Source organism: Eumetopias jubatus, unplaced genomic scaffold (genome assembly GCF_037043125.1).
Source record: "Eumetopias jubatus isolate StellerSeaLion01/CBP00866 unplaced genomic scaffold, mEumJub1_p1.0 scaffold_12, whole genome shotgun sequence".
Taxonomy (NCBI): Eukaryota; Metazoa; Chordata; class Mammalia; order Carnivora; family Otariidae; genus Eumetopias; species Eumetopias jubatus.
The window spans coordinates 32,991,839-33,019,481 of NW_028274818.1; the positions used below are offsets into that span (position 1 = coordinate 32,991,839).

The 27,643-nt window shown below is 46.0% G+C and overlaps 1 protein-coding gene across 1 annotated transcript; it reads left to right on the plus strand.

Annotated features, from left to right (window-relative positions):
• Positions 1 to 3,496: 3,496 nt before the first annotated feature.
• On the plus strand, positions 3,497 to 13,424 carry DYRK3 (dual specificity tyrosine phosphorylation regulated kinase 3). Its single transcript, XM_028120327.2, has 3 exons — positions 3,497 to 3,724; positions 5,720 to 5,831; positions 10,961 to 13,424. The coding sequence occupies exons 1-3, from the start codon at positions 3,648 to 3,650 to the stop codon at positions 12,533 to 12,535; spliced, it is 1,764 nt and encodes a 587-aa protein (XP_027976128.1). The 5' UTR covers positions 3,497 to 3,647; the 3' UTR covers positions 12,536 to 13,424.
• Positions 13,425 to 27,643: the final 14,219 nt, after the last annotated feature.

A 27,643-nucleotide genomic window follows, 5' to 3' on the forward strand; every position in this document is an offset into this window, starting at 1 on the left:
CCACCTCAAAACAATTTTCGAGTGGTGGCCTCCCTCCATCCTAGAGGCTATTCAGGTTGTTTGCATCTGGCCTGAGATCCATAGGCTTCCATAACTAAAGGTCTACTGATGGGTGTGGACCACAGATGCCCTGGTGGCACAAGTCAGGGTAGTGAGCGATGGGGAAAAGCGCAATGTCAGGCAAGGCTGGTTCATAGAGAGGGCTGTTGGGGATATCTAGCATTACCTAATTCCAAGCCTTAACCTACACAATGTGCACATTCCTGCTTAAAGCGGAGCTGGAGGAATATGGACTGCCTTGCCAAGGCAAGGCTGGGCAGCTTGGCCAGAGTACCTTCCAATAACACACACTCGGAAGGCTTGATTGCAGCAGGACTTGGGGACCCCAACAGGCAGCAGGTCCACAGAAGGCTTGGGGATGGGCTTTCTCTTACTCTTGAGGCAGTGCCAATGATTGGGGATGGGTCATTGTTACATAGGCCTGTAGGTGTGTACTGTGCATGTATGGGCCTTGAAGCCAGAGACCTGTTCAAGGGCAGGTGTCAGGAGAGGCTGTGTAATGGGAGTGGGTAGTTAAGGGTACGAAGCATCTGCCTAATTCCAAGCCCTAACCTCCGCAAATGTGCTTATTTCCCCTGAATGCAGAGTTGGAAAAAAACTGGACTGCCTTTCCAGGGTCTGGTCAGGCAGACTGGTGGGGTTCCAGAAAAATAAGACATGATTTTAGTGTTTCAATGAGCTAGATTTCTGTGTTTCTGGAAAAAAAAATAGCAGGTGCATTTTTCTGGAGCTCAGGTAAATTTGAAGTCAATACAGTTTGGGGGAAAGGGAGAGTTTCACAGTTTCTCTCCAAATGATTTTTTATTTTTTTTAAAGATTTTATTTATTTGACAGAGAGAGAGCACAAGAAGGGGGAGCGGCAGGCAGAGGGAGAGGGAGAAGGAGGCTTCCTGCTGATCAAGGAGCTCGATACGGGGCTTGATCCCAGGACACCGGGATCATGACCTGAGCCGAAGGCAGATGTTTAATAGACTGAGCCACCCAGGCACGCCTCCAAATGATTTTTTAAAATGCATTCCATTTTTTTTATTTATATGTCATATTATGTATTGGTATAGCATGCTGTAAAGAATAATTCATAGCAATGAAACGATTTTAAATTTAACCTACCGACAGCTATCTCATCACAAAATTGAAGGTGAATATGGCCACAAGGATATTTTCTTATTCTATGCATTTGAAACTGCTGCGATCACATTCTGAATGTCCCATTGATTTCTGAAGTCCCTGGAATAGCGCCATTTTTTTTGTTTGTTACAATTTCCTGATTTTGCGGATATATTGGAACTGGCTTCAAAGGTCAGGCAGGCATCTTATATATTTGGCTAATCCATGTTAGCTAAATCTGGCTTTAGCTATGTGGAGAAAGATAATGGCTATTTTGAACTACTTTTGTGCAGGGCTTTGGAGGGGAAGGAAGGACATGAATCATGTGGGAGCTGCTCAAGCTGCTCAAGAGGGCACAAGATATCAGCTCAGAGAGGGTGTGGAAGCTCCTGCTAGATCCTTTGTTGGACTTTAACCCAGCCCAATGTTTAACCCAGCCAGACTGTTATGAAACAGGGGCTCTTTGAAGAAATATTGGAAAGTATTTAGACCACTAAGGTCAGAGATCCAGGAAGCTGCGGCACCTCCAAGGACTCCTTCCTTCCTTGACCGTGGGAACAGGCTAAAGATAAAGGAAGCTTCTGTTTCCTACCTCAGGAGCAGGAAGGGAAGCAGGAATGCTTCAGGTTGGCTCACAGAGGTATGTCCGAAACCGGAGATGCGTTTCTCTCAAAGCAGTGATTCAGAGTGAGGCAAGAAAACCTGTGGGGGCAAGTCCCATTCGAATGTTCAGGGCAGTAAAGTGGTCTAGGATGTCCACGCAAGTAATAAGAACAGCGATTATTCAGTAGAATTTTGCAATCGTAGAGCTGGAAGGGACCCCAGTAGCAATCGAGTCCAAAGTTTTGTTGCCATGAAACTCTCTCTTCAAACAAAAGCTTCCACAGGAGCCCTAACACAAACCTATATGAAAGCAGGATTGCTAGGGGTGCGGCTCGGAGGGTCCAAAAACCCACAAAAGCTTACTTATAAAATTAGAATAACTTTAAGAACTGGAAGAAGTTTTATTTATATCATTGAGGAGCTAAAGCAACATTGGTCACAAAGAATAAAGTTCCCCAAACTGACACGTTCTTATATAAAGTGAAAAACCTTTGAATCTTTAAAGACATTTTTATTTGGAGGTATGAAAACGGGGAATATGACTTTTAGTCACACGGAAATGAGCCTTGGATGAAAATTTTCAGATTTATGGACTATGCTATGCTGCTGTGGGACAATGAGTCCCCAAGCCCCACGAGGTGGCGCCCCTGTTCGGCATTTTGAGAACGTTTGTTTCTCTCCTGGAGGGTCTGTTGGCCTCGTGTTTTGTAGGTTCAAGGAAATCCGATTAGATACCACGCACAAGGAAGCCACACTTGATTTCTTCAATTTTAACCTCCTTCCCTCTCACTTCCGTTCCAACGATAGAAATCCGCATGACATTAGGGTTACTGAGGTTTCTTCACTTTTCAGAAAAGGAAGAAACAAATTCCCTAAACATTCCCAGGGAAAAAAAAAACAACAACAGGAAGAGCCTTCCAGGGGGCCTGGTGCAGCCAAAGGAAGCTTGGGAATTTGAAGACTTCTAGTTCGGACTGCGCCAACTAGAAGATCCCGGGGAAGCAGGGCTCCCCTGGCCTCAGTTTCCTCGTCGGTAGAATGGCTCTTTGCGCCCTACCATCCGCGGCATCCCGTGGCAGGGGAGTCAGACAAATGTCAGCTTAAATTCTGGATCCTACTTAAATCTGTAAAAGGGGGATGTCATTATGGTGTGGTCGCTGAAATTAAATAAAACGGTGTTCGTAAGCGCTGGTACAGTGTCACTAAATGAGTTTATTACGCTTCCTACGTTTTTATTACTGCTTTCATTACCCTCCGGCGGGGGGCGGGGAGAAGCCCCTCCGTGGGAAAGCCTAAGGAAATTACACATTTTTCATTTTAAAATACATACTCAAGGGAGGTTTTAGAGGTTCAGGCTACAACGTGAAGGACAGTAGACGGTGAGGGGCGGGCCGCACTTCTGAGGCAGAAATCGGGGGCTAATTGCTACTTTCACAAATCCTCCGTCGGGGCTTTTCTCCCCCCCGCGGTAGCGGGCCCCCGCCCCTCACTCGCTTCCAGAGAACACCCGCTGCACAGCGGACTGACGTCCCGCCCGGAACCTCCCGGAGCCTGCGCGAGTGGCGGTGCCAAGCGCCTCGCAGTGGGGAGAGGCTTCGGGGCCCGCCTCCAGGCGTCACCGCGTAGCGGCGCGGAGGCGTTTCCCGGGGCGTGCCGCGGTTGCTAGGCGACCACACCGCTCCCCCTCCCGCCCCTGTCGCTCTTCTCCCCACTCCCGGCCAAGCGAGTCGCGAGCAAAGGCGCGCGGATCTGCAGTGTCTCGACGAGATTCCCCCGGGAAGCGTCGCGGCCCCGGCGGCAGCCGCCCCAGCGCAGGTGAACCCTGCACTTCGGACCCGCCAACCGCCGCCCCTCCCCCCGGGGTCCCGAGCTAGCGGATGGGAGGCACCGCTCGCGGGCCCGGGCGGAAGGATGCGGGGCCGCCTGGAGCCGGACTCCCGCCCCAGCAGCGGAGGTAACGGCGCCGCAGGGTAACGGGCTGGGGGCGCCCGAGTGGACGGCGGGTGCAGGCTGGCGAGGTCCGGGGGCGGGGAAGGCCTGGGCTGAGGTTGGAGTGAGCCCCTAGCAGGAGGGATGAGGGAAGTGTTCTGATCGCCTCCGGGGGATCGGCCCACCTTCTTCCCCTCCGTCAGCTCCCCTCCCCCCCCAGCCCACCGTGATCGGGGGAGGGGGCTAGAGCGGAGTTAGGAAAAGCAGCCCTAGATCGGGGATATGGTAAGGAACTCTAAGAAGCTGGGACTTTTTGTGGGGCTTTTTAACAAACTGGGGGAGGCAGGGAGCAATACCTTTCAAGGAAGCCCTGTTGCTCAGAGCAGATAACCAAGGGCTGAACTCCGGTTTTGCCGTGAGGGGTGCGGTCTGGCTTCGGATATGCAGGTTAGGGCTTGTGCTGAGTAGGGCTTTCTGGGGATCCTATTTTGACAGAGTCTCCACCTTGCATTGTATTTTACACCTAAAAGGAGACAAGGGACCCCCCGCCCCCCTCCCCGCTTCATTTGCATGCAGACTTCCTTTGGGTAATTTCCTCTGCCTATTTATAGGAATACTTGCAGGTCTTCAGTGTCTTTTTCTCTATAAATGTGAACGCCTGTCCTATTTTATTTATTACAATCATGCTGTTAGCGAAGAGTCAGCCATATCCCGAATTTTTGGTTGTCAGAAAGCAGTTTCCATTAAAGATGTAAATAATGCTATCAGAATGTGAGCTAGTTTTTAAAAAGACTATTCCAAAAAATAATTTTAGTGGACTTTTTAAATTATTTGTACTTCTATGACACATCAATTAAGAAAGCTCTAGAACTAATTTACAAAACCGTTTCTAAAGGCAACTTTAAATATTGAAATAAAAAAATTGAAATAAATATTTCAGCATATTTTAAAAGATTTTAAAAAATTCTTCCCCTGCAACCCAGTCATCATTATTGTATTTCTAGTGTATTATGTAAAAATGATACAATGAAAGGCTGATGTGTGTGACTGGGAAATTCATGTTCTTAGTGGCAGATGAAATACATTATCTAGGACCATCTTGTGGATTAAATAAACCCTCTCCCTCTTTTGTGGTGGAGGCACAGGGCTAAAGAACAGAGAGGTGGTCCTTAATCCTTTAGCATTTAGCTTCCACCATCCACCAGAAAATGAAGTGGGTAAAGAAGTGAAATTCAGTACATTTTGTAATTTAGAGACTCCCTTTAGTATTTGTTGTGCTTTTCACTGTAGGTTTCTACAAGTTAGATAGATGTTAAGTAGGTGCATAAATAAATAATAAAAAGAAGAGAGCCCTAAGAAGACCTTTTATTTCTTGCATGTAGACTGGAACTATTCTTCCCATTATAACATGTGGAAAACAAGCTCAAGGAAGAAGGTAGTGGTAGAGCTGAGATTAAAATCCAAGTGTCTGACTTTTAAAATATAGTTACTTCTGCCTTTTTTTTTTTTTTCCCTCTTTCTTTTCCTGTTCTGGTTAGCTTTCAGGCTTCAGATTCAAACTAGTCTTTCTTTTTTCAAGTAAGTTAAATGAGATCCTTTTGATAGTCCCTATTTTTATTTATTTTTTTTAATATTTCATTTTTAACTAATCTCTACACCCAACATGGGACTTGAACTCACAACCCCAAGATCAAGAGTCACATGCTGTACCATCTGAGCCAGCCAGGCACCCTGATAGTCCCTGTTTTTTAACAACATTCACAAAGTAAGACTTGTTTTAATTATTTCAAAATACAAACCTAGAAATGCTTTCCTTTTTAAAAAAAGAAAAGTTGGGTTTCCTCTATTCTTTTGCCAAATACTCCAGTTGTTTGTATTCAGTGCCAACATGCAGTGTAGACATTTTTTTGTATTAGTTATTTGTGGCAGATGTGAGGCAATAAAGACACAATGTTTTGAAAATACAAGTTTATATACTCCAGTTACTGATGAGGATTTTATCTGTAATCCTTTCAACTAGACTGGGGGATGGTGTCTATGATACCTTCATGATGATAGATGAAACCAAATGCCCACCCTGTTCAAATGTACTCTGCAATCCTTCTGAACCGCCTCTATCCAGAAGACTAAATGTAAGTAAATGAAGTAGTTCTTTGCTCTCTAGTTGTCTTGGAAAGAAGGAAGTGCTACTTAATGCCCAAGATACAGTTACATTTCGCTGGCAACCCAGACTCTTTTGTTTCCTTTTGGTTTCTCTTGACTTTGAAATAACAATTGCTGTGGTCCAAGTTTAGCTTTACAGACTGATTTTGATTTGGAGCCACAAGTATTCCTTTCAGTCACCGGGATAAATATATGGCATTAGGAAAAAAATAATAAGCTACTTTTATCTGCTGAATGTTTATTTTGCTATAGAATGACACAGTGTGTTGTAAAAACTCATTTTTAACAAAAACCAGAAACAGAAAATACCCCTGAATTCATAGATCTGCCCATTTTTTTTTCCTGCCAGATAGAAATGCAGTCCTAGCTTATTAGTATGCTACAGAGAAACACTTTATGGATCATAAATAAAAGTTGAATAGTACAGTTTGGTTTTGATGCATTTAATCATTCTGGATCTTGCAGACATTTAGCTTTTGACACTGTTTTACTTAAGGTAATAAAAATACTAATTCATATTCCCTCAGCATACACAGAGTAGTAGGGAGAACAGGGTTTGGATGAGTTCCAGGATAGAGAGAAGCTATCCTGTGACTTTAACATTTGCTGCATTTATCACCTAATGAACAAATTGAATAACTGAATATACTAATTTGTAATTTCTCCTTCACATTTCTGTATCTAAGACCTCAAATTGTTTCGATATTCCAAAAAAAAATTACATGCATTTTTCATAGCCTTCCCCAACTTTTTGTCAGCTTTTGCTATTAAAATCAATCTTTTCACTAGTTCTGAGGCTAATAATATTACAGAGTATTGGCTAAATATGTTTGGAAGGCTGGTCACCCTATTTTATTTATTTATTTTTTCACCCTGTTCTTTGGAGTATAGTAAGTTTCCTTTCCTCAGCAAGCTTATTTCTTTAATATGTGAAAAACCTCTAAGAGCTCCAGAATCACATACTCCTCTGGTTGACCATCAGTTTTCTTGATTACTGGCTGCCAATTAGCATGTCTCTGTGGGAAACTTTTTTGCAGTTGGGCTGGTGCATTAACATGTGACTTAAAAGTTCATTTTAACTTTAATTTAGAGTTAGCCAATGCTAATCATCTCCCAGCCCGTCAATTAAATTGTATGTTTCAGGATCAAAATGAATTTCATCCTGTATAATATAAAGAGTAACCTTGGGACATAGGCTTTTCATTCTAACCTAATGGTGTCTTTGCAAACTTTGCTGAAAAAAATGCTCTTTGACCTTTTGTTGACATTTATAGTTCATTATGACATGACTCCATCCCCAGACCCTATTGCTCTTTTCACAAAGCCTTTAGGCTTCACTGTTTATCCAAGATGTTCTTATGTTCTCATTGTATACTATAAATCATCTGCTTATAGGCTTTTATTGGGTTAAGCTTTGTGTTGCAGATTTAGGGCCAAGAGCTAGGGAAAGAGGATGGAATGTTTCATGTCTGGATGAGAAGTATATTCCTTCTCAGAATTTCCCAACAAGATCTTCAACACTTGACTAACACAGTTGAGGATTCTATTTGAAATGTCAAGAGCCCTCCAAATTAACAGAGTATGTGAAGCATTCTTAAATAAAACATGATTAATCTGGCATTATCTGTCCCTGTGGTATAATGACATAATTAAGAAAATAATTGGTATAGTTGGTCATATATACTGCTTGGTTATTGTGATTATAACTACAGACTAGAAATATATAGTATTCTATAACTATTATACTTTAACATGCGTGCAAATTGTAGACTCTACTAGAACAATGGGAGGAAGATTTTATTTATAGCACAACAGTCTTGATACATAATTGATTCAGGCCAGGATTTGAGTTATGTACAGGAAAGGAAAGAAACCTAAGAAGAGAACCCCTCCCTGTGTGGAAAAACTCCTTCCTGGAATTCTTCAGATTCACAGGAGATTCAAGCCTTGATAATCCATAGTGGACTGTACCTGAAACATGGTGTTCTGTTCTGAGAGCCACACTTCAAGAGAGACATGAAGTGCAGCCTTTGCTGTGAATGTGAATAGGATAGTAAGCAACCATGTGAAGCAGAGGATGTAATGGGATGATGAGCCCAGGGAAAAATGGTGGGGGTAGGACAGCCCCTTTTAGGTATTGAAGGACTTTTACATGAAATTTGGACACTCCTATGTAGTTCCAGGGGGCAAAAATAAGACTCAATTTACAGGGCGAGAGATGTAGGCTCACTCTAAGGAAAAACCATGAGTCAGGAAATCCAAATGACATCCTTAATTTTATTGTAATAGTTCTGTGAAAATTAAATTTCTATTCTATATCTGTTCTTATTAATGTTCTGTGCCTGAGACCCTCTCTTTATCAGAAACAGAAATGAAGACCTCCAGAGCCAGCACATTCTTACATGTAAGCAGAGTAGGTAAAATACCCAGGGATGGACCCTCAGATCCCTTTCTTACCAGCTTGTCACTGATGATCACGGTTTCTAGAGAGTCATTCCTTTGGGTTAAGGCATTGTTCTTCTATTAAAGTTCCAATATCTTGGAGAGGTGACACCTTAAATTGTATAGCAAGTTGAAGGCAGGTTTTATGCCGGAGAGAAAGTGTGTGAGGTATTTCCATGTATCCTAAAGGAGGGCCTGTTGTGGAGCCATCAATGTGCAGGAGACCTATGTAGTGCCAGATGTCTGGTGGAGGGAGACTGGAGATATGGAAGGAGGTCCCACAGAGAGAAGAGAGAAACAGAAAGGGCAAAGAGAGGGCGTATAGTTTAAACCTTAATATGTTGAGAATTTTGTCTAATTATTACCAGTGTTTGTAAAATGTTTTATAGCTTGTAAGGGTCGTTCACATATATTATTAATTATAATTTGATTCACACAGCATCCTGCAAGTAGGTATTATTCACATTTTATAAATAAAGAAACTAAGGCTAAGAAACTGAGCAAAAGGTCAAGCAACCTGCCCAAGGACCTACAGCTTTTAAGCAGGATAGCCAGGACTCCAACCTAAGCCAAGGCTGTTAGACATCTCTTTTCTTCAGCATGTGTCCCCAACACACTTGAAGTAAATACGTAAGTGCATTAAAGTTAGGTAGTAAAAATTCTAAGGAAAACTGGCTGAGATGCATGCAAAGTTTCGCTTTTATTATGTAAATCTACCTATAATTCCCTCATTCAGCCAAACCCTATCTCCTCCTGGATTGTAGTTCCTTGAGAACATCTGTTTTGTGGTTGTTTTTATTTAGCACTTGTAATAGTGAACAGCAAGGGTTCCTGTGACTGGCACATGGATGGCTGGGTAGATGAATGGGACCCCCTTCTGGTTTTTCAGCCCTGAGTACAGGAAGAGTCATTTGACTTAATTACTGATAATAAAAAATGTTGCATAATATTTACATCTTAGCAAGATATTTAGGTTCTGTCTGCAGGCCTGATTTATTTCCTTGACCAGTGATAGTTCTCCATTCTGGTATCAGATTTTTCTCGCGGTCCATATGTCGTCCCTTAAACACTGCTGGCCAAAGTGTGGCTACAGTTGTGTCGCCTGTGTCACTTTTGTGTGCAATCATGTTCTGCCCTGTTTTTGTAACTACAAGACTCCATAAATGTTTAAATTGATTAAGTGACCTGAAAGGAGCAGGCAGGCGCGAATGTCCTGCTCTTGTATGACTACAGCTGTATGTAAAATTTGCCAACACTTAAATTTTTTCATCTTTTTCTTTTTTTGCTGCTATTTATATTTTGTCTTTCATATTGTTATTTAGGTCATAGGCCATGTGCTGTTTTCTTAGGTTATGTTAAAATTCTATTTTTTAAAGATTTGGCCACTTCGGATCATTACCTTTTCATTTTACCTTGTCTTCTTTCCTTCTAGCACCCTCTTGAATTTTTCTTAGTGTGTGTGTTTAATTTTTTGTATTTCTCTTTTTTGCTTTTCATTTCCTCCAATTTTATAGAATTTTATTTCATCTCAGAGGAATAAGTAGAGCTTTCTTTGGGGAGTTACTGTTTCTTGAAGGAGTATGATAAGTAAACTCAAGTAAAAAGAGTAATATGCCTTTATCACCTAGGCTCTTGCTGAGGAAGAGTGGGTGTAGGTGTAGGTGAGAGACACAGAAGAGAGACACTGTCTCTTCAGGAGAGTTTTATCAGAACCTCTCCCATCCTATCCCCCCCCCACCCCCCACCCCTCCTGGGGCCTTGGAATTCTCACTGTTATTCATCAGATACATAAAGAATTGGCCCAGAGGATCTCAGAAGTTCTCTCTGGCTTAGAACTCTTGTGATTCAGTGAGCTGAGCTACAAGCACTCAGTCATTTAGGGGGGAACCTGGGAGTAGATAATGCAGTCTTGCTTGATTCCAGGCCACAGCCATCATTCAGCCCTAGTGGAGAGTAGTACAGATACTAGGAGAACCCGGTGCCAAGTGGTGTTTGTGGGAAGGATGCTGGACTGACAGAAGACCTGGGTTCAAATCCTGCTTCTGTCCCTTAATGGTGCTTTATCATTTATGGAACACTTTTTTTTTTCTTTTTCTTTTCCTTTTCTTTTTATAGAACACTTTAATATGCATATTTTGATTCTGATATATGCCCTTAAGAATTGGGAAGATACTTGAAACAGTAAACAATATGAGACAGTACATATATAATCAAGTGCCAGATCAGGTGGTACAGATTTGAAAAGCTACAGTTAGGATATGAGGTTAATTAGCATGGGCTTGGAGTAGTTCTAGATGGAAGGGAGGGACTTGAATTGGGCCTTGAAAGAGTGCAGGATCAGAGTGGGTGGGGTGAAAAGACTCTCAGCAGAAAGACCTATTGGAAGGAACTTAGCACATTTAGGGTTTGGTAAGAAGACCATTCTCTTGAACAAAGCAAGGCATATATCAGGGGTTGAGGTGGCCATAATACTCAGGGGAGTATACTCAATAGAGACTCAAGTCTCTATTGACTCCTGCTTTACTTATCTCACTTTTGGGTCGTTGTAACCTACGTGACTGGACAGTTTTGTAGTCGTTCAGGCAGGGGAAGGATTCTTTCATCCTTCCCCTATTTTTGGTGGCTTTACCATTACATTCATTTTTCTTTTCCATAGATCACTGCTGAGCAGTTAACAAGAGATCACACTCAGCGCTTTCTGAATGGAGGTGAGATGAAGGTAGAACAGCTGTTTCAAGAATTTGGCAACAGAAGATCCAGTACTCTTCAGTCAGATGGCATCAACGACTCTGAAAAATGCTCTCCTACCGCCTCTCAGGGTAAAAGTTCAGATAGCTCGAATGCGGTAAAACCCAGCAGTTCAGCCAAAGCATCCAAAGTGGTACCACTGACTCCAGAGCAAGCGCTGAAGCAATATAAACACCACCTCACTGCTTATGAGAAGCTGGAAATCATTAATTATCCGGAAATTTACTTCGTGGGCCCAAATGCCAAAAAAAGACATGGAGTGATCGGGGGTCCCAATAATGGCGGGTATGATGATGCAGATGGGGCCTATATTCACGTGCCTCGCGACCATCTAGCTTATCGATATGAGGTGCTGAAAATTATTGGCAAGGGAAGTTTTGGGCAGGTAGCCCGGGTCTACGATCACAAACTTCGACAGTATGTGGCCCTAAAGATGGTGCGCAATGAAAAGCGCTTCCATCGTCAAGCTGCTGAGGAGATCCGGATTTTGGAGCATCTTAAAAAGCAGGACAAAACTGGTAGCATGAATGTCATCCACATGCTGGAAAGTTTCACGTTCCGGAACCATGTTTGCATGGCCTTCGAATTGCTGAGCATAGACCTTTATGAGCTAATTAAAAAAAACAAGTTTCAGGGTTTTAGCGTCCAGTTAGTTCGCAAGTTTGCTCAATCCATCTTGCAATCTTTGGATGCTCTCCACAAAAATAAGATCATTCACTGTGACCTGAAGCCAGAAAACATTCTCCTGAAACACCATGGACGCAGTGCGACCAAGGTCATTGACTTTGGGTCCAGCTGTTTCGAATACCAGAAGCTTTACACATATATCCAGTCTCGGTTCTACAGAGCTCCAGAGATCATCTTAGGAAGCCGCTACAGCACACCTATAGACATATGGAGTTTTGGCTGCATACTTGCAGAACTTTTAACAGGACAGCCTCTCTTCCCCGGAGAGGATGAAGGAGACCAGTTGGCCTGCATGATGGAGCTGCTAGGGATGCCACCACCGAAACTTCTGGAGCAATCCAAACGTGCCAAGTACTTCATTAACTCCAAGGGCCTACCTCGCTACTGTTCTGTGACTACTCAGGCAGATGGGAGGGTTGTGCTTGTGGGGGGTCGCTCACGTAGGGGTAAAAAGCGGGGTCCCCCAGGCAGCAAAGACTGGGTGACAGCATTGAAGGGATGTGAGGACTACTTGTTTATAGAGTTTTTGAAAAGGTGTCTTCACTGGGACCCCTCTGCCCGTTTGACCCCAGCTCAAGCACTAAGGCATCCGTGGATTAGTAAGTCTGTGCCCAGGCCTGTCACCATTGAGAAGGTGTCAGGCAAACGGGTGGTAAATCCTGCAAACACTTTCCAGGGATTGGGTTCCAAGCTGCCTCCAGTTGTCGGGATAGCCAATAAGCTTAAAGCTAACTTATTGTCGGAAACCAGTGGGGGTATACCTCTGTGCAGTGTACTGCCAAAACTCATTAGCTAATGAGTTTTGGCAGCACTGTCGTGCTGTGCCCAGAGACGTATATGTTTGTATTTTTAATTATCTTGCAAACCTGAACATGGGGGAAAAATACAAGCCCATTGGTGGATATGTTTTTGTTAGACTAGATTTCTTTTTTTAACAAGGCAAAACATTTTTATATGACTGTAACAGAACTCTTTAAGGGCTAATTACCTAACCAGCCTGTGTTGGCCATCCTGGAATGTACATTAAATGACTTTTTGTAGGTCAGCGCATCTTTGTTACTGTCATCAGATGTACACACCTTATGTATGCTGCTCCTGGTTTAAGTCCCTTTCTCTCAAGATACAAGGTGCCCCGAGAAGTGTATCCTGACCACTCGTCACTTCTCATCTCCCTCAGCCTCTGTTCCAGAGGGGTAGTTTGGGACACGGCCATGGTTCTGGATGAGAGCGGAAGCTAGCCCTCTTGCCCCAGCAGGCCATTCTCACCTCATCCCAGGTGAAAGGGCTCAGCAGAATATGGGGCAGGGGAAGGTTCTGGAAGCTCTTAGTCACTTGAAGAAGTGGTGTCACTGCTTCCCAATGACTCATTTCTCTTTCTCTCAATCCTGTGATGTGTGCTGTTTTAACTTTATATTGTTGTGGTTATTTTTATGATTTTTCTGCTTCTGATTTGTTTCCCGGGAAAAACATTTTGTGGATGTCCTACCACTTTAGCAAGCGCTGGTTTTAAAACTAAGTCCTATGTATCACTTTACCACCCCACTGCACCCGTGTCTCCCAGGGACATAAAGCAGCTTTGCCCCAGATGAATGTTAAAGGTAGAAGCAGCAAGCAAACTGCAGTTCCCGAGTTTCTCAGAACCCTGGAGACCAGCCTCCTTGCTGTATTTCCATGGACTTCTTCCTTATAAAAGTGATCACTCTCAGAGAAACCTAAGTGCAGCCCACCTCCCTCCCTCCTCTCTCCCCAGCCCTCTGCCACCTCAGCATGCCACAATCTCCCCATTGTCAATTTAAGCCAAAGACTATTCCCCAGATTCTGGGTGAACTTCAGTTATAAGAAAATCCACACACCGGTGGTAATCCATTTCTCTTTCCTTCACTTCAACATCCTTTCTTTTTCTCTGCTAAGATTCAGTGAGGGCTGCAGTAAAGCTAACTGCCAGCCAAATGTCTTCCTTTGAAGGGCGGAGAAGGTACAGTAACTAAATAACCCAATGCTACTGTTTTCTTCCCCTCTACTTTCACGCTCCAAGAGTATGCCCGAACTCTGTCCTCAGAGTGGATTCTCGGAGGTAGACCATTGCTTTCTTCAACACCATTCTCAGGATGATCCAGTTCCATTTTTACTGTAGAATTTAATCTGCAAACTCCATAAGGTTGGAAGATCCTAAGACCGCTGGGCAACACCATAACCAAAGGAAGAGAAATGCCAGGGGCATGTCACTGAAGGAACCCCTGCCTTACCCAGAAGCACTCTTATTGCCACGGCACAGGCTGTGAAAGCTGAGAGCAAACCGCGTGGCCTTGGTCCCGGGCACAAGGGTTCAGACTGAGGCCTCGGCCTCTTGAAAAGGGCATGTCCTGGTGCTTCTGGTGACTGAACAACTGCACTATTTGAGACTTGAATCGCTTCCTTCGCTCCAGGTTTACAGAAGGCGATGGAATACACACCTCCTCTAGGCCCCTCCAACTCCTGCTAAGCTCTCTACCTAACAGAGAAGTGGCAGAAGAAGCCCCCACGTTATCTTGGCAGAGCATGTGTTGAGGTTGTTTTGCCCGTTGTTATCAGTGTGGAAGACCTGCTCTTTAAAGCAAACAGTGTTAAAAAGACTGCTGCCCCAAACACATCTCCTGTGCCCAGGATCTGGATGTTTGTGTTTGTTGTGAGCGAACTCCTTGGTCAGCCCACGCCATCTGTGACGGGAGAAAAGGGAACCTGTGGCTGAGGTTGACACGTGGTCTGTTCCTGGGCATTGAGCAGACTTAGGTTACTGAAACCAGGCCAAGTGACAGGCTATAGACAACCCGTGACACCACAGACAAATTCTAGAAAGCTCTGGGAAGGTGGATGGATGTGTTTCTGCCTAAGTTTGGCAACCTAGAGAGTGACATAGAGCAGAGTCATCCAGGCTGGCTGGGACTCCTGGCTTCAGCAGCCGAGTCAGGTTTGGGGAGAGTGGGCTGGTTAAAACGTGCTGGCTGTGCCAGATGGATTTGGGGAGGTTTAGGAGTTGGTTTCACATTTAGGGGCAAGTTGTCATTTTTAGAGGCTGTTACCCAGTGCCCCCTTTTATCAGCCACTGTTAAATTGTCACTTGGATCACTGCCCGTAGCAGAGAGTGACTGAATTGGATCAGAGTTAGTGCAGAGATTCAGGCTGTCTTACTGACAGTTACTGAATTGTTCTTTAGCCATGTTTGTTCTGGTCATTTCAATTAAACAGGTCAAGTTGGTTGACTTCTACTGATTTTTGAATTGACAGAATCAACTAAGTTTCCAAATTGCTATTAGCACTGTGAAAAGAGTTGGGTAGGAATTTTTGTTTAATTTTATCCCTACAGTCATTTTTTTCTTTCAACGTGACTTTGAGATCTAATCCAGCTAATACCTGCTCCTCGTATCATACTCTGTCCTACCTTCTGTCCTCACAGTGATTGATCTGTTCATTCATCACATGCTATCATGATTTCTCCTTTATTGGAATGTAAGCTTCAAATGGGCAGGCCCATGTCTTCGTGATGCTCTAAATGAACCAGGTGTAATGCTATTGATCATGTGCAGGTGATGGAGGTTCATTTCCCTCCATGTACCAGGAATGTGCTCACCTTTTGTCTTCTTTTAAATTGACCCACACAATCTCCAGTCTGTAATCTCTCCTTTTTGAGAAAGGGTAATCGAAAAGGATTATGTGAGGACACCTCCTTCTGGTCCAGCACTTGACGTCTTGATAATAGTGAAAAATGCAGCCATAAAATAACCTTATCTATGACTTAAAGATTCTGTTTCTGTCCCTTGGAGACTCTGAAAGAGGAGAGGGTGTGTACCTGGCTCTTCCCCAGAAGACTGGTTTATGACTATAGTAGCATGCTTTAGTCCTCGGTGGGGTTTTTTGTTGGCTTTGGTTTTTGCTTTTTGGGTATTTTTTTTAGAGAGGGAGAGAGACAGGGGTGGGGAGAGGGACAGAAGGAATCTTAAGCAGACTCTATGCCCAGCTTAGCGCCTCAATCTCACAACCCTGAGATCATGACCTGAGCTGAAATCAAGAGTCTGATGCTTAACCAACTGAGCCACCCAGGTGTTCCTAGTCCTAGGTGTTTTAAGAGGGTTGGGGACAGACGGGTTAGCTGGCTAATGTCATTATACTCCTAATTTTTTTGACCTTTAATCTGTTAAAGAGTGAGGTTTATTGCATGATCAAAAAACAACAGAACAAGAGATTAAATAAAAAGTTCCACTGTGAAACAGTTTGGATCTATAGCAGCTAGTCATGTTGAAAAACTTTCTGTTTTGCCTAATTCCTAAGTAGGCATAATTAAAGTTAAATGCTAAATTTTAGGTAGGAGCTGATAAATGCTTCTGAGCTTTCCTAACAGAATACTCCTGCCTTAGGGAACCATGGAAAACTTGTAGTTGTTTCTCATGCATCTGTTGTTTGATGTCCTCAGCATGGAAGATGGAAAAGTGGCAACGATCATCCGGACTGCCTCTGTACACTCTTCTCTCCTTTGAGAATTAGGGATAAGTACTTAACCTTTGAACCAGGTGACAGAGTATGTTTTCCTCCAGGACTTCGGTCATGTTGGAGATGACTGGTCTGTAGAGCGGCTGAAACTTAATATACGCATAGCAACTGCAGCTATCCATGATATGAACGACCTGGAGTCTTCCAAATAAGGAGACAGCTGAGACAAGACAAGGGATTGGCACGTCAAGGAAGAGTTGTCCTCTGCCAGGATCAGCCTCCCAGTTTTAAATAATATTCCTAATATCCTCAGTTCAACATGTCCCACTATCATCTTCAACCTGTATTTCCTAAATCCCAGGAATTTAAAAGAATTTACTTCCAAACCTGGCCTTCAACCATAATGTGATTAGCAGTAATCCTTTCCAAGTGTCTGTTAAAGTATGCCCGCTAATTTCAGTGAGGCAAGTTTTTAAGAGTCACAATGAACCCATCCTTGTAAGGACTAAAAGCTCCGGTCCCTGAGATCCATAACCCCTGAGATAAGCCAGAGCTACAAATACATTGTCTAGACTTTGAAGGAGAGAATATGATTCTTAATATAGCTCACCAACCGCTAAGTCGTGCCTAGACTGTCATACTTTTTCTATAACAGGAGAAGCCTGCCTGCCTGTTGCCTAGAAAGAGTCTCACCTCCTCTGCCACCACACAAATAAGCTAAAAAAGAAAGAACGGCCCCAAATCAGGCCAGATGGTGACCCATGACTATTTCAGCTCAGGTTGTCAGCCTCTAAAGCATCAGATTTGAATCATTTTGGTATCATGGGATTCTATCATTGTTCATTTGAATCTGCTGACACGCTTCCTCTGGAAAGTATAGTTTGGCATGGATGAGTCAATGGATTTTGTTTTGTTTTATTTTGGTTTTGGAGTGGGGGTGTGTTTGTTTTTTAAAAAATAAAGATGAAATGCTTTGAGAATTTTTCAGCATCTCATGATTGTTTCAAAACCAAGTCTGAGGACTTCCCCAGTTGGCCCTGGGTCTCATACCCTGAAGTGTTGCCAAATGTGGTGAGTGGGCACCAGTCACTATGGGTTATCAGTGCTGACAATGATAGAGAAAGTAAGTGCTCAAAAAACGAAATAAAGGGGTAGGATGAGAGACAGCCTTGCAGAGATTCTGCCTGTCTTGTAGTTCCCCAGAGCCAGGGGACATACACCCTGCCTTTGTAAAGAAGGGAAATGGGAAGCCATGTAGGGGTGGCCATTTTCCCAGGGGCCCTAAGCATCAGCTCTCCCATCAGTATTTCTGGCATTTAGCCTTCAGGGGCCCAGGCTTAACTTAAGGATGAATCCTAACAAGCAGCTTCAAGGAATACAGTTTTATTTGGGAAGTTTCAGTGTTTGTCTTAGGCTAAGGCCTTGTACCACTCAATAACTTAAAGCCTGAGGGAACGGAGCGCATGGAAGGAAAGGGAAACAAAGTTCTTAGCGGCCCTTGGGCAGCTTCACTCCTGCCTGCTTCTGATCTGGCCCTGCACCATTTTTGCACTGGCAACAGGAGCTCAGTGAATACTGAGCTCAAGGACCGCCTTCTGCCACCCTTGAATCGTCCCCTGGATTTTTGAGCAGGCTTTTGCCTTCTGGGAGCCTGGCCTAAAGCTGGAGAAGGGCCTTCCTGTACTCACATGAAAGCAGCTGCCCATTAAGAGAAACTATAGGCCAGGCAGAATTCTATCAGCCTTCCACATGCTGTTCACATTTCCCCACCATCTGGTATACCCCAAGCCAGGACAGCGCCAGGGCTTTTCAGAACTTAGAGCTTAGAGAAGGCAATGAAATGGCACTGAGAGCGCTTGGTGTGTTGTCCATTGCTCTTCATTATCCAGGAAGGCATTTCAATCCAGAGACAGAAACCTGAAGTGACAGCAACTTGACTGTGACAATGCTAAGGTCTGCTCTTGATCTTTCTAGAGCAGGAGCCTGGACACAATTTGACCTTGTTTTGCAAAGGCTTCCCAGCCCTGCCTCTGCATCTGGCTGCTGACAGGCTCCTGATGCAGGAGCAGACCCAGGATACCCAATCCAAACCACTGCAGAGATTCCTTAATCATTCCCAGGGTGGATGAAGAGCCCTTGCCCAAACATCTCTGCCTTCTGAAGCACGTCCATACAGGCCTTTGTTAGTGCATTTATTCTTTCAACCCTGACGTATTTATTGAGCAACTGCTGGGGGTTGGGGGTTGGGGAAGCTCTTTGGTGGCCTTTGTCAGGGATGGGAGCATCCACAGCATTGCCCACCTCTCTCTCATAGGTTTTGTTATTTAACAAAAACGAGGCAATGGGCTTAGAGAAAACTCCCGTTACCTACGCTCTGTTCTGGTTTTAAATTTGTGGAAATCTGTAAGTGAATGGGTCACCCTTGAGGTTGCTCTAGCATGATTTCAGGCCAGGGGTTTGACTTCTGGTACGCCCTCTTCAAACACCCATTGTATCCCAAATTCACTCTCCAGAGCAACCACAGGGGCGGAGGAAGGAGCAGGCACCGGAGATCCCTCCCACTCTTCCCTCTCTGCCGACCTCCTTCGACAACTTGCTGGCTAGCTTTGCTATTTTCTCCGGCGGCGGCCGTTCGGACATCGTTCATTTCGGTCCCATCGTCAAACCCGGGCGGAGCCTGAGACTGAGGTGAATACTTGGGATGGATGCAGAAACTTCCCCTCTGAGGTCATGGTCTGCAGTTTTTGAGCAGCTGGCCTTCACTGTCCTGGTTCCAGTCCCATCTCGGTAAAAGCGCTCCTTTCTTCTCCTTGGATCCCCAAATCACTCTCCGCTTCAAAATGCTAGAGGAACCGCCCAGGCAAAGCAGCATGAGTGAGAACAGGGGAGGCTTGCGACTTCTCTGGGGGCGCCAAGCGGAGGGGCGGACCGCCGGGGCTTCCCCTCAATCCTGCCGAAATAATAGGGGTCAGGAGCTTCCGCGGCAGGTCTTCCTTCCTGCAGGGACAGCTCTTGCCCAACGGCAGTGTCACACACGCCACCCCTCCTACCTTTTCCAAGCCCAACCTTGGGCAGCTGCATTTTCAGAGAGTATGTCCTCCGTTCCTTCTTTATTCCCGGCCCTGAATTCTGCTACCTCCCTGGAGAAGGGTGCAGCGTTAGCCCGGAGAGCCTGGGTGGAGCTGGGGCTGGGGGAGGGGGTAAAGGCTGGGATTTCTGGGACCGCGGAGTCTCGGTAGGTAAAGTCAGAAACCGGGGAGGGAACAACAGCAGGCCCCCCCCCCCCCGAAGCCCTGGGAGTGCCCTTTCCCCGCCCCCCACAGCTGCCGCTCCGCAGGGGCACCCTAGAGGCCCCCCTCTCTCTGCCTGCCTTCTCCATTCTTCTCTCCCATGTTCTGTGTGCCAGGCGCCCTGCTGGGCAATCCAAACATGACTAAGACACAAGTCCTTGCTCTAAAAATTTGGTGGAAGTTAAACAAAGCTCAGGCAGAGTTGACATTCAGGGAGATATATACGATGTAGACATGCACTAGTGCCCTAGGAGTAAAAAAGAAAAAGAAAAAGAAAGAGGTGGGGGTGAAGGTCAACAAAGGAGTTTTGTGGTGGCTGCCCCTCTTCATCACTAAACATGACCTTGTCCCCCACTGACCACCCATTGTCTGCAATGCCTCCTTTCTGAGAGATCATGAATGCATGGTGCCCAGGCTCTTCCAAACAGACCCAGTGAGAGACTGAGCCCCACACTGGAGACACCAAACACCCTGGTCCCTTTGGTTAGTAGCTGAGCCATGGTTTGGAGCCAGACTCTCCCCTGCTTCTATCAAAAGAAGGTGCCCCATTCAACACCCCATCCCCACCCCATGCAGTGTTTACCGTGCATTCTCAGGGACTCTCTTCCTCTGCCCTCATCCAACTCCCCAGAGGTGCCAAAATGGGGGTTATTTTTACCTACAGGGTTGGGGAAGGGGCAAAGGCTGAGGCTGGGGCAATTCGGTGGCGCCAGCTGAGGCTTAAATGCCCTGAGAAAGCCCCACCCCACCAGCTCTCGCCAGCAGAGAACCCGGTAGGAAATAAATAGTGCTGTGTGCCCAGCCGGGAGGGCTGGCCCGCATCTGTCTGCCTGGACCAAAGCCAGTCACATGAGCCCAAGCTGGTTAAAAAGAGAGCTCCGGTAATCTCCCAACTCAAGTGTCTCAATCTGGCATGAGGAGCTATGTGGGCAAGGGTGCCAGCTCTTCTTTATGGGGCCGGAGTGGACAGGGGAGAAGCAGTGGGGAAGCAGTGGGAAGGGGCACTTCAAGCCGGGGAGGGAGCCAACTGGCAGACTTCACCCCAGGCAAAACTGTCAGTCCCCACGGCCTGGCACTGGGAAAGGGTGATAACCCCCAGGAGGGCAGTGTAGGCAAAGGACTTGAAAGGCGAAAAAGACTGGCAAAAGTTCTACAAACAAGTCTGTGGCCAAAGCTATTGTTTCCAGTGGGTGCGCATGGGCGTGGGCGTGCAAACACACACACACACCCCTCATATTTTTTCTTTCCCGTAGGTTTGTCTCCCATGCGTGCACCGCCCCCCCCAATCCTCTCACTTCAGAACGTCTGCATGTGATGACCTTCAGCAGTACACCTGTCTGCTCTCCCTTCCCCCACCCACCCTCTCCTGTGACTCAGGGACTCAGGGCAGTGGCTGCTTCCCCTCTCTAGGCCTCAGTTTCCCTTTAGGCAGCCTGTTTTGGATCCGGCTCTCAGGGCCCCTGAGGCAATCTAGGGCAGCACACAGAGAGAGGCTCCCAGGAGAAGAGTTTTTACCAAAGTCCCGGGAACTAGGTGAAACGATTCAGCAAGCTAAAGCCCTCCTTATTCAGATCTGAGCTCCTGAGAAGTTGGGGAACCTTGAGCCAGGAGACCTGTTTGTTCAGATCCTGCTGGTGAGAAAAAGGCCCTATGTATCATGAGGGAAAATGTACAGCCCCAGGTGCACCTGTTCATTGCAGAGGGTGTCTGCATGGCAGGCTAGGGATCACAAGAGGTCGAAAACTTGCTCCCTGTAGGATGACATGGTGCTGTGGAATGGGGAGGCCCAGACAGCAGGAGCTGTCAGCCCCAAGAAACCTAAACTCAAGGAGCCTGAACTGGAAGGGGGGGGCACATTCAACAGCCCCAAAGATTATTGACTTAATGGTTGAGTTCAAGGGAGAAATTGGGACAGCCCCTCAAAGAAATAAACAAACAAACAAACAAAAACACTCCATGTTTACATATCTAACTGGTTCAGAAAAACACTGAACATATAGGAAGGGAGCAGGATTATTTGTGATTTCAGGGACTATTCTGGAACTCCAAGCTCCATGAAGGTACTCCTAAGGTTGGGGACAAAGGTTCATTTTCTCTGGTTGGAAAATTTAAGAAATCAGTGAGGAGTGGGAAATATGCAGAATCATGTAAGTTCCTGGAATGTAATAAATAAATTTGATTCTGAGCCAATTTATCTCCCAAGCACCAGCGTGGAGCCACCATCTGGAGAATCCTGACAGGCATGGAGTTAGACAAGGGAGTAAAAAAGCCACCGTGTCTAATCCCCACTCAAAGAGGAGTAATTGGGAGAGTCTGATGAAGAGGCTATTTACAAAACTGGGGCAGGGTTACAGGAAACTATTAAGGGACAGTGAAGCACCCAAGGGATAGCCACATTGGCCAAAGGAACGGTTGGTGCGATTTCAGAGAGTACGGCTGCCGATGACGCCGCAGGGGGCGGCCACTCCACAGAGTGCCCTTGGTAGAGGAAGACAGGCAGGGCCAACCTCTGGCCAGCAGGGAGGAAGCAAGGGGACGAACACGCTGCCATCTCCTCTTACGCCCACACCTCCTATTGGCCAAACCTAACTGAAAGTCAGGGGCGAGGAGACTGGTTGGTGTAATCCTAAAAAGCCAAACTCCCAAGGCACGGAGCACAGTGGAGAAGCGTGGGGAGTGGACCCAGCAGGATAGAGTATGTACAACACAGTCTCTGAGCAGGCAATTCCATCAGTATCAATAAACAATTTGGGGGCACAAAACATGCACCAGCATGGTGCTGTCCACTGAAGATAAAATCTCAAAAGCCTGGTATTCTAAGGGCTCCTGGGTGGCTCAGTTGGTCAAGCGTCTGCCTTCGGCTCAGGTCATGATCCCAGGGTCCCGGGATCGAGGACCGTGTTGGGCTCCCTGCTCAGCAGGGAGCCCCCTTCTCCCTCTGCCCCTCCCCCTGCTCCTTCTTTCTCTCAAATCACTAAATAAAATCTTAAAAAAATAAAAAAAGAACCTGGTATTCTAGCTGGGGAGGCAGGAGCAGGAGTGTTCAGGGAAGCCTTCTTGGAGGAAGTGGGAATGTGAGCTGGGGCTTGAAAGACAGGTGGGCAAAGGGCTGGGAGCACTTTCTTTCACTGTGACAGAATGCCACTTAGCAACTGGATCCACCCAGGGCCAAGTTTCAGCTCTTCCACCCCTGCGATTTTATCTAATGGCCATGGACAAAGACAGCCATCGGGCTGTAGTTGTCTGACCACACATTACTCCTCGCCTCACCTCTTGGAAGGATCATATTCTGAACCGCCTGCCTGAACTTTCTGAACCATCTTCCCCGCTGGGTTCTTCTTTTTTTTTTTTTTTTATGATTTTATTTAGTTATTTGACAGAGAGAGACACAGCGAGAGAGGGAACACAAGCAGGGGGAGTGGGAGAGGGAGAAGCAGGCCCCCCGCTGAGCAGGGAGCCCGATGCAGGGCTCGATCCCAGGACCCTGGGACCATGACCTGAGCCAAAGGCAGACGCTCAACCATCTGAGCCACCCGGGCGCCCCATTCCCCGCTGGGTTCTTGAGAGGACAGGTTTCCTCCACCTCCAAGAGTGATGTCCTAACTGACCAAGCAATTCATCAATAAAAATTTGCCTGGCTCCATGCTGGGAATTTGGGCTATCTGGATGGATAAAACATGATGTAGGGAAGACGTAAGGGCTCGAGGCCAGGGGCTAAGAGAGAATTTCTGAGACGTCTTTGATACAAAAAGGTGGTTTTATTAGGCACGGGGACAGGAGCCGTGGGCTGAAGGAGCTGCACCGGGGGCATGAGGACCGGCCCGTTATAGACTTTCAAGTTGGGAGGGAGTTAGGGATAGTGTAAGTCTCTAAGGAATTTTGGAAGTAAGGTTTCTAGGACCTTGCGGGGGGCTAGCTATTGTTGGGAAAAAGTCATTTATTACTGTCTAATAAAACCTTAGTCATGAGACCCTTCAGATATGTATCAGTGGGCCATATGCTTGGGGGGGTTATTACCAACATGTATCTTGGGGGGTTTAGAGATAAAGGAAGTTTCCAAAGGGATTTTTATATGTTAAAGTAGACTTACAGGATCCTGGAGGCGGGGGTAGATTTAATAATTTTTCCTCTGCCTTTGTTTCCCACATCAAAACACACTCCCTGCCCTCAAGGAGCAAATATTTTACATAGAACAGAGATGTGTGTAAAAATCACTATATTGTGTTTGGTCGCAGGTATGATGGAGGGATTATTAAAGTTCTAGAGACTCACAGCAGAGACAGTGACTAGAAGTGTTAAAAAAAAAAAAAAAGCCTTCGGAGAGGTAACACTTAGACTGAGTCCATCAGTGAGTAGAATTTGTGAGACAGAGAAGGAAATTCCTGGCGGAGGACTTGAAATGTGTGGGAACAGCAAGAGGTGAGAAAGGGTAGGGGGACACGCAGGGTGGCTAGCACACAGGACGGCGGGAATTGAATCTAGTGGGAAAGGTTCAGGCTAATTTAAAAGAACATCATAGATCCAGTTCTGGAACTTATCAGTTAAGCAGATAAATAAGAAACCAAAGGAGGTTTTCATGTAGGGAGTAACATGACGAGGTTTCTTTTTGGGTAGAAAGTGATCTTCTGGGAGGACACAATATTTGTTCAAATGCAGGTGAAGGAACCTGAGCTAGGGATCTGTACCTCTGCTCCGTCCCTGCCTCCCCCCAACATCTCACCCCCTCATCCCAACTCCCTGTCATCTTTCCCCAGAGAACAAGTGTTATTCCCTAAAAAAAAAAAAAAAAAAAAAAAAAAAAAAAAAAACAAGGCCAAATAAGTGAGCTTGTCTCTTCTAGGATGCAGGGATCAAGAACACCCAGGAGGATATTTCCCCTTCCTCCAGTGTTTACCCCATCCTCAAATTTGATGACCCAGAGCCTGGGATGGAACCTTAACTGGAGCAGACAGCCTATGGGATTTAGGACCTGCCAATCTTAGAATAACCAGCCAACTCCAGGGCTTTTCAGCCTCCCTGGGGTTCTTTCCAAACTTTGTGGCTATTCCTCCAGGTCTTAGCTGAAAAACACCAAAAATAGGCCAGCTCTTTTCAATTTAATTAGCCATTCCTCTGAGGACAGCAGATGGAATGAAGCAAAGACAGATGCATTGGGGGCAAGGAGGGGTGGGAGTAGATTCTAAATGGGGTTTCTCATGAGCCCAAATTCACCCCCACAAAGGGTACTTCTTAGAACAAGAAGCTCAAGAGGCACACAAAGGGGCTCTGGGATTTGGCCTCGAAGACCAAGGGTCTAAGTGTTGCTCTCAGGCGGGGTCTGTGAGGTGGCCTGAAGGATGGAAGCAGGAGCCTGGGACTCCTAGGCAGGAGACAGGAACCCCGGCTCCCTTTGCAGGGGCTAAAGCGCCGTCACCCAGAGCAGGGGTAACCTGCCCTTACGTGGCTCCTGTCTCAGGGGCTGTGAGTAGCCAGCAGCCAACACCGACAGCCCTGTAACAGCCGCCCAGCGAGGTGCCGGAGTCTGTTTCTGGAATTCTTTTAAGAGTGGGGGAAATAGCCAGCTGCCTGGGACAAGATGATCTCTGAATGCCTCCCTTATCTAAAACGGGGTGATGTTTGCTAGGTAAATGCAGGCCACACTTGGGCAGGGGCGAGCTAGAATGACCCTTACTTAGGGCCTTAGGGGTCTCTCACCTTAGAAAAGCACCTTCTCAGCCAAGCAGAGAGACCACCGATGTGGAGCAATTGCCCCCTCTGGTGGTGAATATAGGTATGACGCTCCACAGAGGTGGCTTCATCCCCTACTTTAGTCCTTAGCAATTTGTCCCCCAAAACTCAAAAAAGGAGGAGTGGGAGGAGTGGAAGGAGTGGGAGGGGGAGGGGGATGGGGAGGAGGGGGAGGAGGAGAAGGAGAAGGAGAAAGAATGGGAAGGGGAAGGGGAAGGAGAAGGAGACTGCAAGTCCAGGCTTGAGTCCCTCTAGCTTCCTTCTCTTTCTCCTGACTACAGTTATGGTCCCTGGCCAGGAGCTTCTTTCAGTTTTCTGGATTGACACATTACAGTGGAAAAAGCACTGGTGCTGGTTCCAATGAGAGCTCGAGTGAGTCACTTTTCCTTTTTGCTCCGTGGAGAAATGGAAACTACCTGTTTGCATATCTTTATTCAAACTTGCTCTTTCCATATCTGTAATGTGCAGATACAGAGGCACTGCCTGCCTCCTGGGAAGGCCAGGAGCTGGGGTGCTCTCCCTTGTCAGAAGCTGCTGTCACTGTCACTCATGCCTGGACCTGAGACACCCCCTCAGGACTCAGCCCCTCGTGGCTGCCAGGCTCCTTCCATCTGGTTGGGAAGTCACCTTTTCCAGCGTCCAGGGCTGCCTGCCAGGGAAGGTCAGAGTGACCTGGTGACTGTGGCACTCAGGCTGGAAAGACTTGGTCCTGAGCCTGTTTTGCCTTTGTTATCATCACTTAACAGGCTTTATGATTTACATTTATTTTTAGATGCCTTACTGAACATTCCTTTTATGTGCACTGTGACGCTTCAGGTATCAGATGCTGGATGCTATGGGTAGGAAACAAACCAGGACAATTGTTGCCTTCAGGGAAACAATTTGACTATGGTTGTGACTATTTCCACAGGTAAATTAATGGTGCTTTTGCTACAGTTTCTTTCCTTCTTCCTTCCTTCCTTCCTTCCCTCCTTCCTTCCTTCCTTCCTTCCTTTTCCTTCCTTCCTTCCTTCCTTCCTTCCTTCCTTCCCTCCCTCCCTCCTTCCTTCCCTCCCTCCCTCCCTCCCTCCCTCCTTCCTTCCCTCCCTCCCTCCCTCCCTCCCTCCCTCCTTCCCTCCTTCCCTCCTTCCTTCCTTCCTTCCTTCCTTCCTTCCTTCCTTCCTTCCTTCTACGGATAGCTTAAAACGAAAATAAACTGTGTTGTGTGAATGGTGGTCTCAATGGTCAATGCTTTGGATAAGTGTACATTTAGGAGCAGTGTTGCATAGTGTGTTTCAAAATTGTTTTCAAGGGGCACCTGGCTGGCTCAGTCTGTGGAGCCCACCACTCTTGATCTCAGGGTTGTGAGTTTGAGCCCTGTGTTGGGTGGAGAGATTACTTAAAAATAAAATTTTAGGGGTGCCTGAGTGGCTCAGTTGGTCGAGCGTCTGCCTTCAGCATGAGTCATGATCTCAAGGTCTTGGGATCGAGCCCCGAGTCAGGTTCCCTGCTCAGCGGGGAGTCTGCTTCTCCTTCTCCCTCTGCCTACCACTCCCCCCTGCTTGTGCTCTTTCTCTGTCAAATAAATAAATAAAATCTTTAAAAAAAAAAAAAAATAAAATCTTTAAAAAATTGTTTTCAAGAATTTATTTTGCTAAGTGGACCTTTAAATTTTTTTTTATTGTGGTAAGCTGTGTACAATATGAAATGTACCATGTTAGCCATTTTTAAGTGTATCATTCACTTAATGTTAAAGTACTTTCACATTATTGTGCAACCATCACCACCGTCCATCTCCAGAACTTTTTCATCATCTCTAACTGAAACTCTATGCTGGGCCTGTCTTTAACACGGGAACCGGGGAGAGCCTGCCAGGGTCCAATATCACCCTCAGACTTCCGGTGTCTTTCTATTCTTCTGCTCTTCCTAGCCTGGTCAGAGCAGTTATGGTTACCATGTTCTGGCTCTTTCCCTGGGGGGGAATTGCTCAGATACTGACAGCAGCAGAGAAGGGGGCTGTGGCTGCTTCAGTTTCCTACAGTTGTTGAACTTTCTAGCCAGAAGGGACCTCTAAGGGATCCTTTGAATACCCCTTCCCCAAAGCAGAACCACAGCCACTCCATAGCCTACCTCTGTGCCTGGTCACTCAGTTAAGACTTGCTTAATGAATGAATGAATCTGGAAAGATAACCACTTTCCTGGGAGAGGAGACTTTCTAGCTGACTGCTCATGGTCAGAGGGAGTTGACAAGGCATGTGCTTTGGGGCCAGGAAGATCTTTGTCCCTTTGCCCCATACTACGTGGCTAGATTTTTTTCTCTCTTAAGCCACAGATGCAAATAGTCATTCTTACCTTATGGTATGAGGCTTGAATGAGTCAATGCTCTTGAGGTACTATACCACAGAGTAGTAGAAGCTCACTTATGCTAGTTGTCCCCCCTCCAC